Source organism: Rhincodon typus, chromosome 9 (assembly GCF_021869965.1).
Source record: "Rhincodon typus isolate 14 chromosome 9, sRhiTyp1.1, whole genome shotgun sequence".
Lineage (NCBI taxonomy): Eukaryota > Metazoa > Chordata > Chondrichthyes > Orectolobiformes > Rhincodontidae > Rhincodon > Rhincodon typus.
In genome coordinates this window covers 83,821,284-83,842,227 of record NC_063340.1, presented here as the reverse complement: position 1 = coordinate 83,842,227, position 20,944 = coordinate 83,821,284, and the positions used below count along the sequence as shown (strand labels likewise).

Here is a 20,944-nt window from a genome sequence, read left to right as displayed (position 1 = left end):
TTGAGAAGGGTCTAGGCCCGAAACGTCAGCTTTCCTGCTCCTCTGATACCACTTGGCCTGCTGTGTTCATCCAGCTCTACACCTTGTTATCTCAGATTTTCCAGCATCTGCAGTTCCTACTATCTCTGAAAAAATGGATACAGAACTGGCTTAGTCATAGAAGATGTAGAGTAGCAGTGGGAGGGTGTTTTTCTGACTGGAAATCTGTGACCAGTGGTGTTCACAGAAATCCGTGCTGGGACCCCTGTTGTTTGTAACATGGATAAATGATTTGGAAAAGAATGTAGGTAGTCTGATTAGTAAGTTTGCAGATGACACAAAGGTTGGGCGAGCTGCGGATAGCAAGGAGGATTGCCAGACGATACAGCAGGATAGTAGTAGATGTTGTTTACTTGCACTTCAATAAAGACTTTGACAAGGTTCCACATGGTAGACTAATTAATAAAATTGGGTCACATATGAGAGTCAGGTTCAGCTTGCCAATTAGATACATAATTGGCTTAACGGCAGGAGACAGAGTGATGGTGGAGGGTTGCTTTTCGGACTGGAGGCCTGTCACCAGTGGTGTTCCATAGGGATCGGTTCTGGGCCCTTTTGTTTGTCATTTATATAAATGATTTGGATGAGAATGTAGAAGGCATAGAACCATAGAATCCCTACAGTGTGGAAAGAGGCCCTTCGGCCCAACAAGTCCACACTGAACCTCAGAGCATCCCACCCAGACCCATCCCCCTATAACCCACCACATCCCTGAACACTACGGGCAATTTAGCATGGCCAATCCACCTAGCCTGCACATATTTGGACTGTGGGAGGAAACCGGAGCATCCGGAGGAAACCCACGCAGACGCGGGGAGAATGTGCAAACTCCACTCGGACAGTCGCCCAAGGGTGGAATCGAGCCCAGGTCCCTGGTGCTGTGAGGCAGCAGTGCTAACCACTGTGCCACCGTGCCACCCCATATTTAGTAAGTTTGCGGACGACACCAAAATTGGTGGCATTGTAGGCAGCAAAGAAGGTTTTCTAAGATTACAAAGGGATCTTGATCAAATGGGTCAATGGTATTGCATTTTGGTACAACAAACAAGGGTAGGGCTTATACAATTAATGGTAAGGCCTTGGATAGTGTTGTAGAACAGGGGTACCGAGGGTTGCAGGTATATAGTTCTTTGAAGTTTGCGGCACAAATAGACAGGGTGGTTAAAAAGACCTTTTGAGTATAGGAGTTGGGAAGTCGTGTTGAGGTGGTACAGAACATTGGTGAGGCCTCTTCTGTAATACTGTGTCCAGTTCTGGTCGCCCTGCTCGAGGAAGGAGAGGGTTCAGAAGAGATTTACCAGGATGTTGCCGGGTATAGAAGGTTTGAGGTATAGAGAAAGGCTGGGACTTTTATCACTAGAGCGTAGGAGGTTGAGAGGCGACCTGATAGAAGTTTATTAAATAATGAGGGGTATAGATAGAATTAATGGTAGTTGTCTTTTTGCTAGGATGGGGGATTTTAAGACAACGCAGCACATTTTTAAGGTGAGCAGAGAGAGATTTTTAAAAAAGATGGGCAAATTTTTTACACAGAGGGTGGTTCACGTGTGGTGAGGAAGTGGTGGTTGTGGGTACAGTTACAACATTTTAAAAGATATTTGGATAAGTACATGAATAGGAAAGGTTTTGAGGGATATGGGCCAGGAGCAGGCAGGTGGGACTAGTTTAATTTTGGAAGATGGTTGGTGTGGACTAATTGGACTGAAGAGTCTGTTTCCACGCTGTATGACTGTCTTCAGACAGGCTGGAGACTTCAGAGAAATCGCAGATGGAATTTAATCTGGACAAATGCTAGGTGATGTAGTTTGGAACGTCTAATACAGAAGGGAAGTATACAGTAAATGGCATTACTTACCCTTAGAAACATTGATATACAGAGGGATTTAGGTGTACAGGTCCACTGTTCTCTGAAAGTGGCAATGCACATGGACAAGGTGGTCAAGAAGGCATATGCCATGCTCCCTTCATCAGTCAGGGCATAAGAGTATAAAAATTGGCAAGTCATGTTACAAATGTATAGGACTTTAGTTGGGTCACATTTGGAATATTGCATGCAGTTCTGGTCACCACACTACCAGAAGGACTTGGAGGCTTTGGAGGGGATATGAGAAAGGTTTACCAGGATGTCTTCTGGTTTAATCGGGTATTAACTGAGAAGTGATTGGAAAAACTTGATTTGTTTTCACTTGAACTTTGGAAACTGAGGGGCAACTGACAAAAGTTTACAAAACTGTGAGAAGCATGGATATAATGGACAGATAGACTCTTTTTCCCAGGGTTGAAGTGTTATTTACTAGGGGATATACCTTTTTAAGGTAAAAGGGGGAAAGTTTAAAGGAGATGTGAGAGGCAAGTTTTTTTACACAGAGGGTGGTAAGTGCACTGCAGGAGAGGTGGTAGAAGCAGATACAATGGTGATGTTGAAGAGGCATCTTGACAGATACATGAATAGGCAGGGAAGGGATACAAACTGCATAAAGGCAAATGGATTTTAGTTTATCAAGGTGTTATGTGTCAGTACAGGCTTGGTGGTCCAGAGGGCCTATGCCGGTGCTGTACTGTTCTTTGTATCCCTTCTGGAAAATCTGTGGCATGATCATAGAAGAGAAGAGGCCCTTTGGCCTATTGAGTCTGCACTGGCAAATCTGCTCTTAATCTACACTGGTCCCACTTTTCAGCACTTGACCCATAACCTTCAATGGAATGACATTTCAAGTGCTCATACAAGTGTTTTTTTTAAAGGTCATGAAGTTTCCTGCCTCAACTACCCAGGGGGTACATTGCAGATTCCCACCACTCTCTGGGTGGAAAACAAATTCCTCATCCCCTTTAGATTTCCTGCCTTTCACCTTAAAATTATGCGCCCTTGTTATTTACCTTCAACAAAAGAGATCAGCTGTTTTCTATCCCCCTGTCCATGCCCCTCACAATTATATACACCTCTTTCAGGTCCCCCTCAGCCGCCTTTGCTCTAAAGAAAACAACCTGAGCTTATCCAGCCTCTCTTAGTAACATCCTGGAGAATCTCCTTTGCGACCCCTCCAGTGTTATCACCTCCTTCCTATAGTGCGGTGACCAAAACTGTAAAAGGTCCCAAATGACCATAGAGTTGCTCTCTCATTAGAGAAGGACGAATGATGATGATTTAGACATTTTCTGTTCAACTTGTTCAAAGATGTTATTACACACCTCTGGAGCAGATAGGACTTGAACATGGGTGTCCTGGCTCAGAGGCAGGGACACTACTTTTGCACTACAAGAGCCCTCCAGCAGTGGTTTAACCTGAAGGTCACCACACCTCAGACTTTGAGGAGTTGAGAACTTGATGGTGGCCTTGATGGTATGGGAATTCAACCCATACTGTTGGCATCATTTTGTATCTCAAACCAGCCATCCATCCAACTGAGCTAAGCATCCCCCTTCTGGACACAGAACATTGGTGTGGCCACAGCTGGAGTAATGTACAACTCCAACATAATCTCCCTGCTCTTGTAATCTATGCCACAAATGATAAAGGCGTGGAACAGAAACAAAGTTTCTGGAAAAGCTCAGCAGGTCTGGCAGCATCTGTGAAGGAGAAAACAGAGTTAACATTTCAGGTCTGAGGAAGGGTCACCTACTTTATCATCTCCCGACTTCCTCCTCTTTATCGTGTGTATATATATCTCAAACCAGGTATTGGTTAGCTCAGTTGGCCTTAAGGCTATTTTGAAATGTGGAGTGACGCCAAGGTGAGAGTTCATTTCCTGCACCAGCTGAGATTACCATGGAAAGAAAATCTCCTCCTCAACCCCTCCGCTCACTTGAGATGTGTGACCCTTAGGTTAAACCACTAACAGTCATGTCTCTCATGAGAGAACAGTTCTATGGTCTTGTAAGACTATGGCAACTTTACATTTATATCACAAACAATGGGAGACCCAGCACTGATCCCTGTGGTATGCCACTGAACACTGGCCTCTAGTCACACAAACCGCCTTATACCACCACCCTCTGTCTCCTACCACTAAGATAATTTTGGATCCAACTTGCCAGGTTACCTTGGATCCCATGTGGGACCTTGCCAAAAACTTTGCTGAAACCAATATAGACTACATCAACTGCACTACCTTCATCTACACGCCTGGTGACCACCTCAAAAAATTTAATCAAATTTATTTGGTAGATGATTAGTTTCACAACACCATTACCATGATTATCTTTCAATTAATCAATGAACTGAAGTTTCATCAGCTGTTGTCCCTAGAGCGTTAGCCTGGCTGTCTGGATCACGCGTCCAGTGACACTACCAGTATGCCACCACCTCCCCTATGATGAGAATAGGACTAGGGTTCCATGGCCAGTGCATGGATCATGCATCATAGAGGCATGCTACATTTAGAAGAAGCAGCAGAGAATGGCTGATGCCTGTGCAATTGAGGGTCGGAACTTGAACTTTTAGAGAAAGGGACAAAATTGCCACAGATTAACGAGTTGCAACAACAGTGTATTTCTTCTTTATTCTTTTGTGGTTGTGGACAGTGCCCAGCAAGGCCAGGATTTGTTGCCTATCAAGAAATGCTGTTGAACTTAGTGGCTTGCGAGGCCATTTTGGAGGGCAGTTAAGAGCCAAGCACATGTAGACCAGAAACAAAAAACAATATTACTGGACAAACTCAGCAGGTCTGGCATATTTGTGGAGAGAAAGCAGAGTTAGCGTTTTGAGTTTCTCCAGCAATTTGATTTTATTTCTGATCTTCAGCATCTGCATTTCTTTGTTGTATTGACATGTAGACTAGATTGGATATAAATAGTAGTTTTCCTTCCCTAAAAGACATTATACAATGGATGATAGTTATCAAGGTCATAGTTTAGCATCAGCTAGTTTTATGTTCCTGCTTTGTGCGTCGAATTTAAATTCCACCAGCTACTATGGTGAAATTTGAACACAGGAACATCAGCCTGGGCCTCTTGATTAATCATCCAATGGCATTACCACTTTGCCACCATGTCCCTCAGTGCTGTATTGTTTCTGTTACAAGTGATTATTGTTAATTGCCTTTCTAAATTTTCTTTTTTAAAGATCTACATGCAAATAATGAGCTTCACATTCTGCTTAACCTAAAACAGACAGCTTTTTCCACTCCACCACCCTCCCCTATTTTGTTTATTCTCCTCAGTGAGCTCCAAAACAGATGCAATCAATTCCACCGGCCACCGCAACAGTATATATGTATACCAACAGGATGTCGATATCGCAAGTGAATATACAAGCAAATCCTTCTGTAGGGCTAAGACAAAAGGCAAGGCTTTTGTGTTAAATCATCAGGAGGCAATACATCTTTGTATCCCATATTGCACTGTTCAGCGGTGTCCTTTTTCAAGCATTAAAACCAGTTCCTTCAGACATGTTATGTTTTCAATAGTGTTTGGCCATTCAGTCAGTGGGGATCATTTTGCCTGCTTGTTAGTGTCAAATGAGTGACGGTGATTCAACAGCCCATTTTTCATATCTGTCTCAATCTCTATTTCTATTGGCACAAAACCAAAATCTCTCGTCTCCTCCCTTTTCTTCATGCAGTCTGAACATGTCAGTTTGTCGTGAGCTAATTGACTTTCAGGGTGAAATAAACAATTTAGCTTTCCTCCCCTCAGTTCTGTCAAGATACTAGATAGCGCTGGTTCCTCCTGCCACCCTCAAAACATAGCCAGTCCTTGGAACATCAAGCAGCCTCCCTGTGGTGGCTGTCTATCTAATGCTAAGTTGGTATTGACAATTGTCCAGTCCTAAACTGAATTCAGGCATAGGTATCCACGCAAGGTGAAAAAGTGGAACAAAATGTCATCGATATTAATTATTAAAATGTTCACTTAAATTCTTCTCACTGTCTGCTCAATTTCCTTCCACATGGTTTGGTTATTTTAATAAATGTATTTATATCAGCCCTCTTGAGTGATAAAGGTTTGGAATGATCTACCAAGCAAGTTAATGGAAACAAAAAAAAATGGGGTTAGTCAAAGTAAAATTAGATACCATTTTGAAAGTTAATGAGATGAATCGGTTAAATGAACTGACCTTTCTTCATCCTTGACTCCACTTCTTTTGAAGTGAATGCTTTTATATTTTGGCAGCCTGACTCTGGGGCATTCACCACTGAACAGTGCATTTATGACTAAATCTGCCTGTTGTCAGACATCTGTTAACTGACAAACTGATCCAATTATTCCCCTCATCAGCGGGTTCTGTTCCGGTCGCCATTGGTCTGCTGCTACAACTTGGCTCTTCCTTCTCTGCTCTTGGGTCTATTTAGCAATCATTGCAGTAAAATGTTTTAACTTCTGGGTCTTTTCTGGTCGGATTTTGAGGCTTTCATGATCTGTTGCTTTCCGTGTTGCCTGATTGAGCCTTTTTGCTTTGTATTTAATTTTAAATCCAGCTGACAAATACTGTGACCGTGCAGGGGTGAATTCCCATGTTCTGTACACTCTTGGATTACTTGTAAAACATGTAATTTTTACTGCGCTTTGTACAGTTACCCTTGATGAAAGCAATAGAACCTGGGGTAAAAGCACCATATACCGACAAGAAGATTATGATGAAGAAGTGCAGAAAGCTTGCAAAAAGAAAGGGCGAACTTGGGGACCTAGTTCTATGCAAACAAAGGAGCGGGCCAGTTGTGAGGAAAGGTAAGTCCTGAAAGGTTGGGGAGGGGGATAATTACCATGGCAGTCTTCTAGTAGCCAGTCATTATTCATATGTCTATACTGAGAGTGTTGGCAGTTTTTTTTCTTTCATGGAACGTGAGTGTTACTGGCAAGACCAACATTTGTTGCCCATTCCTAATTGCCCATGAACTTTGTAGCTTGCTGGGCCATTTCTGAAGGTAATTAAGACTCACCCATATTGTTGTGGTACTGGAGTTGCATGTAGGCCATACCAGGTAAGAATGCCAGATTTTGTTCCTGAGAGGATGCAGTGAAGTAAATGGGTTTTTTTACAATGATCGATTGGTCGTACGGTCACCCTGTTTTAAGACTAACTTTATATCTCAGATTGACTGTGGAGGGCATGACAATTATGCCTGAGTCCATATTGGCCCAACATGCCCATATTTTAGAACGGGCACCACAAAATAGTGATTTTAGTTTGACACCACAAACTCACTCACAAATCAACTCATGGCCTTACTGTGATTTATTTCATGTCTCATTTTTTTCAAACTCAGCTGCATGCTGGTCTGTTTTAGAATGCTGCAGGAAAGTGATAGGCCCTGACTCTGAGCTTCAATTTATTCCCACCCCACCGCCTGGATTTCTTATGAGCATGGCTGTGTGACCAGTTCTGGATCTATATTGCCTTCATTTTCGTGGTATATGGCATGGTGTGCGGGTAGTGGGGAAAGTAGAGGAAGGGAGGGTGGAAAATAGAACATAATGAAAAATAAGATTGTACAGAATTATTTTTGTTTTAAATTTTAGGACAAGGCCTTTGTCAGATGGAAACAACCCATGGTCTACAAGTTTGTTGAAGACTCCAACTTTACCTCTAACCTCAGTTTTTGCAAATGTTACAGACCATGGTATGAATTTTTACCAAACTTGTTATTAAACATTTTACATTCCATGAGTAATTTAACCAGCTGCTTGGAATCAGTAAAGAAAAATCATGATTCATAAATGTAAATGGAAATAAAGACTTGAATATTTCATCACCAGTGGACATCTCAAAATGTTTTACAACTATCTTTGAAGTGTAGTTGCTGGTGTCATGGAGCAAACCTGAAAACTAATTTGCATGCAAGAAATTCCCATTCACAGCAATGTGACAGTGTCTAAATAATCAGTTTCTGTGATGTTGGCTAAGAGATAAATATTGGCCAGGACACATTGGGATAGTTCCTCTGCTCCTCTTTGAAATAATGCTATAGGATCTTTTACATACACCCAAGTAGGGAGATGGAGCATTGGTCTAATCTGTTACCTGAAAGAGAGCAGCTTTGGCAGTGCAGCACTCCCTCCAGTACCGGACTGTAGTGTTGGCCTCAACTTGTGTGGTCAAGCCCCGGAGTGCAATAGTGCAATTTGAACCTTAACTCGGAGATGAAAATTCTCTGAACTGAGCCATGTCTGACACATACAGCTGATACTTTATGAATGAAACCAATGTAGAAAGATGGCAAAATTGTGGACCAGTTTCAAATCACAGTTAGTAATCTGTCAGTTGGAGGAGATAGACTTGGTGTTGATACTATAGGCTTTAGAGGAGAAGTTTGCAGGCTTCTGCTCTTAATTGTGATTTATATGATTGTCCAAATGTAAAAACCCTCTGTCTCCCTCACATGGCCATTATTCTTATCGGAGCCTTTTGGGTCAACACTTGGATTAGATGCAGGAGTAGGCCATTTGAAACTTTGAGCCTGCTCCATCATTTAGTGGGAGACCCCTATTTTTTAAGGGGCAATTATATTCTTTCATCAGTAAAGATACCAGAATTCCAGATGCAGTTAGTAAGGAGCCTGCACAGCTGCAGTAACACTTCTGTACTTTGATATTCTGCTCCCATAAGATCGTACAACATAGAAGCAGAAATAGACCATTTCATAAGATCATGGCTGATCTAATACCCTTCAACTCCACTTTCCAGCCTTTTTCCCATAACCCTTGATTCATTTACAGACTGAAAATCTGTAAACCCTTACAATAAATGCCAATATTTCATTCACCTTCCTAAGCACTTGCTATACCTACATTCTAACTTTTATGATTCATATACCTGATCCCTCTGTAACCTTGAGTTCTGCAATGTTTTTCCAATTAAATAATATGTGGGCTGCTTTGTCCTGGATGGTGTCAAGATTCTTGAGAGTTGTTGAAGCTGCACTCATCCAGGTAAGTCGGGAGTATTCCATCACACTAGATGGTGGATAAGCTTTGGGGACTCAGAAGGTGAGTTATTCACCACAATTTTCCTATTCTCTGACCTACTCTTGTAACCACTGTTTATGTGGTGAGTCCAGATGAGTTTCTGGTCAGTGGTAATCCCAAGGATGTTGATAGTGGGAATTCATTGATGGTAACACCTTTGAATGTCAGAGAGCAAGTCAAGTATTCTTATGTTTTTTATGTCTTCCACGGTGAGGGCAGACATGAGCTACCTGTTCAACACTTCTGCATTTCCTTGTCTCCCATTTTTAGTTTGCCATTGTCATCTTCTAAGGAACCAACACTCAATTTACTTATATTTTTAAATACCTGTGGAAAGACTCAATGTATTCATGTTTGTAGCCAACATCCTCTCATTTTATTTTCTCCCTCAATATTTGTCATTTTTAAAAAATAATTCGTCCAATCTTTTGACCTAACTCCAATCTTTGCGGCATTGCACGAATTTTTCTTCAATTTGATACTCTCACTGACCTATTTACAGATGGTCCATTGTCGTAATGCCTATTTTCCTTCAATGGAACGTATTTATCTATCATATCTTATGGAATACCTCCTGAAATTTCTGCCACTGTTTCTTTACTGTGCTACCTTTTGGTGAGAACCAGCCAAACCGTTTGACCACATAGTAGAGGGAAATCATGGGCCAAACCCTTTCTCTGCATCTCATAATATTATCGACTTTTATCAAATCTCCCGACAGCCTCCGCCACTCCAGAGAAAACAACCCGAGTTTTTCTAATGTCTCCTTATAGCTCATACCCTCTCTGAATATCCTGGTAAACCTCTTCAGAGCCTCCACATCCTTCCTGTAATATGTTGACCAGAATTGAATACAATACTCTGTGTGGTCTAACCAAAGACTTATAAAGCTGCAATATACAAATATGAGGGGTTCTGGTTGAGGTAGTGACCTATCTGATCGTTTTCCCAACAGGGAGCACTTCTGAACAGACACGAGCAGCTGAAGACTATGAAAATCGACCAAAGCAGTCCAAATTACCTAACCAGGTGTATATTGATCTACCTCTTCGTAAAGATCATCAGGGAGAGGGAGATGGTGGCAGTGAAAGTCAGGAGGAGGTGACACCAGTCAGTTCAGCCAACAGCACCCCACAGGTCACTCCCACAAATAGCCTGAAGCGATTAACACAGAGGAAGAAAACTGATATGGTATTGTACGGGTGTGCTGTGCTGCTTGCATCTGTGGCCTTGGGATTTGATGTCAGAGAAGTGAATAAATCACAGGTTTCAGAGGAATTTGAGGTCAAAGAGGAGAAGAAGAAAAAGGAGGGCCTCTTTCAGAGAACCAGCAGGTTCCGCAGAAGCACAAGTCCTCCCAACAGGACAGTCTCCAGGAAGGAAGAGACTAACATTCCCTCACTAAATTCCCACGCTGTTAATCTCTTGTCAGTGTCTTCCATATCCAAATGTAATTCCACAAGGTCCTTGCTCCGATCAGACAGTGAGGATACATCCATTTATAACATGCCTGGCATGCCGAACACTGTCATCCATAGACCAGAATTCTTGACTGACAATCCTCCAAATGGCTCTGTGAACGGAGTACACAAGGATCTAGATGAATCTCCTTTGTCGGACTCGGACGCACCGGTTTTTGTGTGTCTGACTGAATTCAGTGCGATGCCAGCAAAGGGAGCTGCTAACCCCAATGTAACCCGCCATGGCCAGCTATCATCAGAAGAAAGTCCAGCCAGTAAGTTTTTTTTTTTTCTCTGTCTTGTCCAAGGCCACATTTCCAACTGCATGTCTTTCTTAGAGTCCTTTGACCTGGAAGGCTGTGCCATGAATGAGGGGATGTCAATTTACATTTTGAATTCCCCAAAATGGAACTGATTTCAATTGCACCAATTGTCAGCTTCTTAACAATCAGAGGCCAGCATACATTTCTCGCTCAGAGACAGAAACCTCCCTGTAGGAGTGATATTCTGTAAAGGCATTGTACTTCAGTAGAGCACTTGAGTGGAACTTTTGATTAAATATTAGGACACACACCCTTGCCTTCATTGCTGGAGAGCATGCAAAAGGAAGGGAATAGCATTGAATAAGTCCGCAGCCACCATTGAAGAAAGACAATGAACGAAGGCCAAGAAATATAAACAAGCAGCACATGGTTCACAAAGGGGTCGTGAGCTACAAATATCTACTGCATTACTTGGTGGGGGGAAAAGGGTGTGCTTCTGTGCTGTAAAATGCTATCTTGATTGGGCTCTGAATTTCCAAATTTGTTCTGTTTATTGGGCAGTGTGATTGTCATTTTTGAGGTATTTTACTCTCCATGTTAAGTACCTGACAAAAATCAGCTTGTTGAATTGTACTATATGATTGACACTTATTTGGAGGCGGACTCATTATTTCAGATGATTGTGAAACCATTATTTTCTCTTTATTTCTGTTTAGCCAATGGAGTTTCTGACTCCAGTCCTCATAGAGAGTCATTACAGTTCCCACGTCTTCCAGATCCCAGAACCATTTATCCAATGTCTGCAAGACGAAGAACCCCAAAAAGGGATCCAACGCCTGAGAGACCAAAATCTGGCGACGTGGTACCAAGGCCTCGGCCTTCTTTGTCCCGAATAAGAATGGACCCCTGGCGACTCGTGTCTCAGTTGATCGGACAAGATGTGTCATTAGAAAGTACAGGAGATGTCATGGTGACCAGTTCAGACGTAGCTCTTACTACCGAGCGCCGACCCAGCTTGCCCTTTGGTGCCTGCTCTCTACTGGACATGGACATGGAAGGCCAGAGCCAGGATGGCACAGTACCCCTCTGCAGAAGTGAATCCAAGCCTAGCAGACCAAGTGACTTTGAACTGGAGAGAGAGTTTCTGTCTTAGCACTCACTGCCTTGGATACAAGACCATGCAAACATAACCCTTTTATGATTTGGGAGCAAAGATTTATGAATGCAATGAACCTTACTTGGAAAAAGAAATGTGAACAGAATGTAATTTGTTTCAGGTTTTGCGTGACACTTTTTTTCTTACTGTAGATCCATGGGGTTGCATCTGATTGGAACAGATGAAAAGTATCATCTCATCACTTTGTCATAAATACCTGACCCTCAATACCTGGACCCAAGCAGGATTTGATCTTGGGTCACTGGTACAGAAGGACTGTTTATCCTGCACCTAGTTCTGGCTCTCATATTTGGTAAAGCAAGTGCATGTTGCTGGCAAGCACGAGATCAATCTAATGCATGTGGAACTGGAGGATCAGTTTTGCATGTAGCCCTTGGTATCTTGCACTTTGAATGTTCTGAACACATCAAAAATGTACCTGAGGTCATTACGTGTCCATTGCATATTTAAATTGTAAGTCTAATCAGGTATTTTGTGTCATTTGCTTGAGTCATTAATCTTTTTTGCATTGAACCTCTACTGTGGTCCAAGATCTTTTATACACGTAATTGACTGTTTATGAATAATCTAGCTGTTAATCTTAACTCTTTATTTCTCTGATCGAATGAGTGTCCCCCTTTGACTGTCCCTTCATATAGTTACTTTCTCAAATGTCGATTTATGTGATCGTCACTATGCAAAATCAATTTAAATGCTGCAGTTTTCATCACATTTGATTAACAAAATGTCCATGAAGACCAGAGGCTGATGAAACTGACGTATTGCACAGATTGTCAATTATCATGTTTTCAAAAATAAATAAATCGGCTCAGCGCTCCCCCAACGTCCACCCACTCCTCCCTTTAAATGTGCTTTGTGGTTAAAGGTCCTTCTGCTGAGCCACAGAGCCTAGCCATGTCTCAGGTTGTTTTCCTGGTCTCTACTGACATAACTGCTTTCAGCATTGGCAGTTAGGGGTGCAACAAGAGACAGTGACATCCCTGGCTTTGCACTTGTCATACATCACCAAGTGCTAATGTTGCAAGGATGGGACTGGACGAGAATGTTGTGTCCTTGCAGTCAGATGACCTGCCAGCACTTACACTTCATTCAGGCCAAAATTGTGGCATATTGGACAAAGTAATAGAGTGAAAAATAAAACAGAAGTTGCTGGAAAAGCTCAGCAGGTCTGGCAGCATCTGTGAAAAGAAATCAGAGTTAACGTTTCAGGTCCGGTGACCATCCGTCAAAGTAATTGAGAGTGAATCAGATGCCTACAGAACTGTATCCCCCTGAAGGTATGGACACCTTCAAGAAAGGATGGCTGTAAATTGCACTCTGTAAATTGACAAAGGGACACTGTAAAGTTTTGTTGCAGTAATACATTAGATAGTAATTTTGAGCATTAATTGGAACAAACTTTGCCATATTCAAAAGTAACAAATATGCTGAGACATTGCTACTTAGATCTAAATACTTAATTTGGAACAATTTGTAGGGAACTATGCCTGTTTCTGAGGAGATTTAAGAGGACTTTGATATAAATTGACAGACTGTGGGATTAAGGGCTCATTTTTTAGAAGTTAAATTCAGAAAATTGTAGCATATATACATTAAAGGTCACAACTCCAATGATTTTTATAATTAATTTTACTGTTCAAAACCACAGTAAAAGCTACAAACACTGGAATGAGTTGATATTGTTTTTACAGTGCATTCTTAATTTGAGGGAGGGCTGGGGGAGAAGGCTTATGTGAAAAGCTCATGCAGGGTGATCACATCACCTTTGATTTACACTTATCTGCCTTCCTGTTAACTTTCTATTCTGTCAATACTGCGGTGGTCCACTAAGCAGACTTAACTTTGAAAACAAAGCACATTAGCATATGTAAAATATTCTGCTGCTAGTTTTCAACTTGTGACAAACCTCCTTGAAAAGTGCATTTACTTGCAAAATATAATTCATTTGCTGAAGGCGTTATCTTTACAAAACTCCTGATCATTTTGAACACTGATGCGTTTTGTGCTGTATAGTGCTGGCTGATTTATAACCCCATGTTCTTCAGATATTTCCCAATACCTAGTTGCCTTATTAAGACATTTCTTGAACAAGATGCTTCAGGGCACAATGGAATGTTATTCCAAAATCCTTTGAGGAGTAATTCCCCAGAGTTTTATAGTTTTCATTGTGATGTGACATGGTTATTCAAAGACAATTGCTTCATTAGCATATCTTGAAGATAGTTCCATTCTTTTTCCAGTAGATGGTCAACTCTGGATATTGCACAACCAGGGGCTGAACTAAAGTATAAATTATTAGATGCCAAAGTACTGAACAAAGGCCAGTTCTGTAGTTAAGGTCTGGATTTGGCTTAGATTTTTTTAATCCAGATTTGGTACTACAGAGCTGGTGTCCCAGAAAGAAAAGGTATGCTGTTGAAGCTTTTCATCTCTCTCTCATCAGGACAAATGCAAGAATGCCAAATTTCAAAGGGAGAAACAATTTCTGCTGGAGAAAATGGTGCTGATTTGATGTCAACTTGCAAACAATTGACACCTATTTTTGTACACTATAAATTGTTTCTCTGTGAAATTTGGCACTGTTGCATTTGACCTGATTGAGTACAAAATGTAAAGCTTCAGCTTTTTTTCAGCAGTGTCCCTTTTGTTATCATTCAGAGTTGTTCTGATTTGGTAAGCTTAAAAAGACATTTTCCATCATAGCAGAAGATGCATACATGCAGATTTTCTGATCATTTCTTTAACCTCCTGAGCTCCTTTGACAACTCTGTGGATGTCTTGAGCTGGCTCAGTTACTTTGTGCTTCAGTTCCAGGCTGTGACTCTCTACCCTCTTTCTCCTTCCCCCACCCCACCAAACCAGTTCCTTCCAGATTACTCTAAAGAGCAATTTTTTTTTCCAAGTTGACCTGCATGAGGATCATTTCCATGTACTGAATCGTACATGGCAAAAGAGCATCTGTATTTAGGTTGTTGTGAATGATGTGTATCCAGCAATTTGAAGTTTCCAAAATGAAGTGACATTATAGCAATGGGGTTTGAGTTCTTCCTGTCTGAAATGGGTCATAAGGAGTATTGTGGCTTAGACTTTTTTTTAAAAAAATGTCAGTATGAGGATTTTGTACCCTTGCCGAGTGTGCCTGCTTTGTTTTTGCAGGAATCATAGTTTTAAACTATACCCTTTTTATACATTTTCCAGTGGTCACTAATAACTGGAAGAAAGCAAGAGGATCCAGTAACAATTGAGATTCCTAAGGGATAATTTTTTCAAACAGCTGTATTTTTGTTTAAAATTGTCCAATAAGTACAAAATTTTAATTTAGAGAATGGAACATTGATATGTAATCCAACTGATTCATCTTGCCAGTGTTATCCTGTATTTTAAAACTAGTTAAGCTTTTTAAATAACTGATTGTTGATGGAGTATTGTCTTTTACCTCTGTTCAAATACAATCTTAGTTTATTTTTAAAAGCATTAATTACTGCACAGAGACTGATTCTGACTCTTGCTACTCGAATCATACAATTTACTTGTGCTATTATTTTTCAGTAAAATAAGGAAGCTATTTGTACCACTATGTAAATCATCTGTCAAAGGTCTTTTCACTTGAAAATGCTGCTTTATATATTTGTTTAGTTGTATTTTTACTGCAGTTTGAAACTTTGAATAATATTTATGTAAAATCTTAGGTATTAAATAAGAACTTGTTTTATATTTTGCCAAGCGGGCTTGGTCCATGCTGAATCCCAACAAAGGCTAACGGGAAACCTTTTGAGAAGCTCAGCATCAGAGTATGTGTATAGCCCATTTTGTTTCCCTCTTCTAAACATAACTTTGATATGAAAGCTCTTTTTGAAAAAAGTAAACCATGACATCAATCACAAAGAATTCCATTGAACAGTTTAGTCTAAAAACAAGCCATTAAGTAAGTCTTGATCATTGGTTATTACCATTGTTTACTGTGAGTAAAAACTAAATATCTCTTCCTTTATTTAATACAGCCTGTCAATGATAGGAACATGAAAACTAGGATGTATCATTCTGTCCCTCGATCCTTTTCCACTAGTTAATTACATCAATTCATGAAGTAGGTGGTAGCATGGTAATGTCACTGGACTAGTAATCCAGAATCGCAGCCTAATGTCTGGGGTCAAGGGTTCAGATCCTACCCTTTGGGCAGTTCGGAATGGGCAATAAATGCTGGCTGTACCAGTAACACCTCAGTCAATGATATGTACTTCCACTCATCACCTTAAAAATCCCCGTTAGTCCACCTCATTCTTGAACTGATCTCTACTTTCCACACCCCGCCATGCATTTTTTTTGGGGGTAATCTGTTTCATATTTACAATTAGCTCTAATTTTAAGACTGAAGGGGTAAACAGCAGTTACTATAATGTTACTGTTTAGTTATAGTTTAATACTATAATGTTAATTGTCTGAATGTATAGTGTTAAACTGCACTAAATGATTGGTACTGTCAATTAACTTTTCCCTAAGTAAAGAACAAAATTTTAAAGATTACTTTGAAACCAAGGTAATACTTTTATCATTGAATGCAGTTTGTTTTATTATTAAATTCACATAGGTCTCAGCAGTATACGACAGGTATTAGTAGAATGGATGGGAACACTGAGCTTGATTGTCAAGCCTTTTTTTGTTTATGTCTAAAACTTTCCTCATGAGCTCATGTATACAACATTCTTAGGCAGCTAGTCTCCATGGAACCTATTTGTCAGGAATAATCGGTGCCCACAAGAGCAAGTGAAGATAGTATAACCTAACTCTAATAGTCTTATCTAATGAGACAAGATCAAACTGGAATTCTGCACCTTAGAAATTATCTTGCTGTACACAAGAACTTTGGCAACAAAAACAATTAACGTACGAACTTGGGCCACTCTTAATGTAAGATAACTATAAAGTCTGCTTGTTGCCCTTTTAAATGAATTATGTTTGAAGAATGTAATCTGTTTTCAATAAAGAAATTGAAGATAGTCGCTGTAAAGATCACTGAATACAATTTTTAAACTAAATTAATGGAAAATAGCTTATCTATTTGGATTTTTTAAATGTTTACAATGGTTTGACTGGAAAACAAGGCAGTCCGATGCTGTAAGTGATACTACAGCATAAAACACCTCATAACTCACAACTGTGGCTTTCCTATTTTGAACTTAACATGTTGAAATTAAACATTTTTGAATGACTAACTTTAAAAAGTAGTAACCCATGCCTTTTCACTCCCCATTACATTATCACCTTTTCGGCCAGATCCTTTAAACTCAACACAAAAAAAAGTAAGCTTAAGATAAAGAAGGTTAATTGAGCAATCTTTCCACTGCATGGCCCCTTGATCCCATACCAAATAATTGAACTGTATGATTCTCTCATGTCATCATTACTGCAGAACAAAGTATCATTGTTGCTTCCAAGAACATCCTACCTGCCTTTATGCAGGATTAGGGTGTGGTTGAAGGGGCAAATCAGACCTTTCCATTGGTCACTGACCTCAATTTATTTCTTTTCCACAAAGCCCTTAATTTAAAAAAAAATTAGTGCTTAAATACAAAAATACAGTATTAACCTTAAGTTGTTTTTCGGGGTGGAAAAAGTCCTGACTGTTCTGGGTGTTACCCCTCCCTGATGCTGGGCTGGTGTTTTAGAAGGTTGATATTTGACTACATTGTTTCTGTGCCTTAAATTCTATTTTGATTAATTACAGTGGGTTGGAACCAAAAACCCACTGATCTTGATTGAAAAGGATGCTGTATTGGATGAAGCTTTGATTAATGCATGTTACCACTCTAGGTAATGGACCAAACGGTACAATGTACTATTCTCTTGAAGGACTCCATATTCTGCTGCCATTTTTACTGTGCATACCCCGATTGACTTACACTAGGAGTTAATCTGCACATTCTAACAAAAGAGAATTACCAGCTGTAAAGTATTTGGGTTTAATAGCCCATTACATTTGTATTGTAAGTCAACTTTGAGTTTCTGCAGTACGCTACATACATCCCATGTGTATTTTGTCTTAAAGGAGAAGATATTTAAATGACAAGTATTCCTTCGTTATGTGGATCATGTGAACTGAATAATTGGCACAGTTGTCATGGATGTAATTGGACAGTATGCTCTGCTTGTCAGTTTTACTTGTATCACAGGTGCTGTTTGGAATAGAGTGTTAACACTGTTACAGTACAAATTAATGGGGATGTGTATACTACTGAATATTTTTCATTAGCTATAAATTGTTTTTGTATTTTATGTTGTAGTTGGCACCCATGCTACTGTTGAGGGCAGGGGGAAAAAAATCACTGCATCACTTTCTGCAAAGAGGTTATATGTTGAGATAATTGTGCTCTACAGAATTTTGGCATGTTTTGGCCAATGCAAGAAGCACATCAATTTTAATAAAACCAGTTTTTCAGTAACCTGTTCAGTGTTTCATTCTGACTGCATGTTTCCAAAGAGTGTTTTAATCTAGTATAGGTGAGTGGCCTGGTTGGTTGATTGAATTCTTTCCCTCTTAGGAGGTAACTTCTAAAGTGAGTTCAGCGTTTTCTTCCTGGCCAGGATAAACTTTAAACTATTAGTTTTTGTAGTTAGATGGTCAACTTACATCCACGTGATCAGCTTAAGTTCCACTTGAAAATTGAATATGTGATCTTGACTGGTATTTTTGTCCTACGGAAGATGTTGTCTTACTTGACATAATATACTTGTTTATGATTTCAGTTTTTCCTGTTATACTCTTGATCTCATAACTGGCAAAGTATTTCTCATTTTAAAATTTTGGAAGTCTTAAGCTGGAGTTTACAGAACAGGACAACCAAAATGGAAGGAGTCAAACAATCCGTCTCCTTTTTTAAAAAAAAAAAAAAACTCACTTTTTAGGCAAAATCATGAAGTTTTAACATGCAGTTTTTCCCCTACAATGGTTTTCCTTATGTCAAGTATTTTTGGGAATCTTAATCAGAACAATTTTAAGCTCATGTCAATTGAAATTAAAGACCCAGCTTTTTCCAGGTAATCAGAATCCTTAGTGTGGAAGCAGGCTATTTGGCCCATCAGGTCCACACTGACCATCTGAAGAGCAGCCCATCCAGACCCAACTTCTAGCCATGGGATATACAAGGCTAGGGTAATCTACCTAGCCTGCACATCCCTGGATGCTATGGTAATATAAGCATGGCCAGTGCCCCTAACCTGCACATCTTTGGAACTTGGAAGGAAACTCATGCAGACACCAGGAGAGTCTGCAAACTCCACACAGATGGTCACCCGAGGGTGGAATCGAACCCAGGTCCCTGGCTTTGTGAGGCAGCAGTGCAGCCCTGAGCCACCCCTCCCACAGTGCAGATTAATCTCCAAGATCAAAATTCTTGACTAGGTCCTGCAATAATCATTTTTTTTAAAAATCAAAAATTTAAACATTAAAAGAACCCTCCTGCTAGATTAAACCCAAATGTTAAATTAAAAATGGATGAGTTAGAGGATTTGAGAAACTAGACTGCAATGGTTGTGGATATTTTGACATTTTTGAAGAATAAAACCCATGAAAGTCATTTAATCATAAATAGTGATCCTAGAAGAACAGCTGGTTAGTATGAATAGAAACCAAACGAACTGTGGATGCTGTAAATCAGGAACAAAAACAAAGTTGCTGGAAAAGCTCAGCAGGTCTGGCAGCATCTGTGAAGGAAAAAACAGAGTTAACGTTTTGGGTCCGGTGACCCTTCCTCAGAACTGATAGTGGCTGGGAAAATGTCAGTTGATATGCAGAAAATAGGGAGGTGGGTGTGGTAGGGAGTAAACTATGGGATAGAGCCCAAAGAGAGAGAAAGATAGTTGGACAGACAAAGGAGTTGCTAATGATCAGGCTGGGAGGGTGAATAGTTTTAAATGGGGACTGTTAGTGACTAACAACAGGGGGTGTGTAATGGCAGGCTACATGGTAACAAAGCATGGTGTGTTGGGTGGGGGACTGGGACATGGGAGAGTTTAGGCCCTAAAATTATTGAACTCGATATTGAGTCCGGAGGGCTGTATGGTCCCCCAGCGGAAAATGAGGTGTTGTTCCTCCAGCTTGCATCAGGCTTCACTGGAACACTGCAGCAAGTCAGAGACAGAGATGTTGGCCAGGGAGCAGGGTGGTGCATTGAAGTGGCAGGCAATGGGTAGTTTTGAGAGTAGATCGTAGATGTTCTGCAGAGCCGTTGCCAAGACTACACTTCATTTCCCCAATGTAGAGGAGACTACATTGTGAGCAGCGAATGCAGTAGACTAGATTCTGGGAAGTGCAGGTAAAGTGTTGCTTCACCTGGAAGATATGTTTGGGCCCTTGGATACTGGGGAGGGAGGCAGTAAATGGGCAGGTGTTGCACCTTCGGTTACAGGGGAAGGTGCTGTAGGGAGGTGTTGGGGGGCGGGGTGAAGGAAGTGTGGACCAGGGTGTCCCAGAGGGAACGGTCCCTGCGGAAGGCGGACAAGGGAGCAGAGGGGAATGTGTCTGGTGGTGGCATCTTGCTGGAGGTGGCAGAAATGGTGTCTGATGATCTTTTGGATGTGGATGCTGGTGGGATGGTAAGGATAAGGGGAACCCTATCGCTATTGCAGGAGGGAAGAGAAGGGGCGAGGGCGGAAGTGTGGGAGATGGGTCAGACCTGGTTGAGGGTCCTGTCGACAATGGAGCTGGGGAAGCCCTCGGTTGAGGAAGAAGGTGGACATTTTGGAGGCTCCCTTGTTGAAGTTGGCCTTATCTGAACATATGCGATGGAGACGGAGGAACAGAATGGGATGGAGTCTTCGCAGGAAGTGAAGTGTGAGGATGTATAGTCCAGGTTATTATGGTTCAAAAAACACAGCAAAACAAATCAAAGTGTATCATTGTCACTAGTTGGAGTGAAATTCAAGTTTTATGCTGCTTTTGGTTCAAAAGCACCCCTGCACCTCCAACATATCCTACTTTCTCCCTACTACAAATCCACTTAAATGCCATTTGTGCTCTTACCCCTCAACTGTGTCCTATTTAAGTTTCATACTTAGCCATTCAATTGAAATTTTTGGGCCATCTGATAGTGATTGTTTGAAGG

At 40.8% G+C, this 20,944-nt stretch overlaps 1 protein-coding gene across 2 annotated transcripts in view; it reads left to right on the top strand.

The window, feature by feature from the left end:
• Window positions 1-18,283, top strand: part of map3k21 (mitogen-activated protein kinase kinase kinase 21) — a 102,185-nt gene extending 83,902 nt beyond the window's left edge. The window contains exons 7-11 of one of the 2 annotated variants that reach the window (XM_020513914.2): window positions 5,199-5,321; window positions 6,552-6,705; window positions 7,498-7,598; window positions 9,899-10,678; window positions 11,383-18,283. In XM_020513914.2, the coding sequence (XP_020369503.2) occupies window positions 5,199-5,321; window positions 6,552-6,705; window positions 7,498-7,598; window positions 9,899-10,678; window positions 11,383-11,819 (1,595 nt within the window). In that variant the 3' untranslated portion in view covers window positions 11,820-18,283. The remainder of the gene's footprint in view (window positions 1-5,198; window positions 5,322-6,551; window positions 6,706-7,497; window positions 7,599-9,898; window positions 10,679-11,382) is intronic. The other variant, XM_048601017.1, reaches the window with a different exon arrangement.
• Window positions 18,284-20,944: the final 2,661 nt, after the last annotated feature.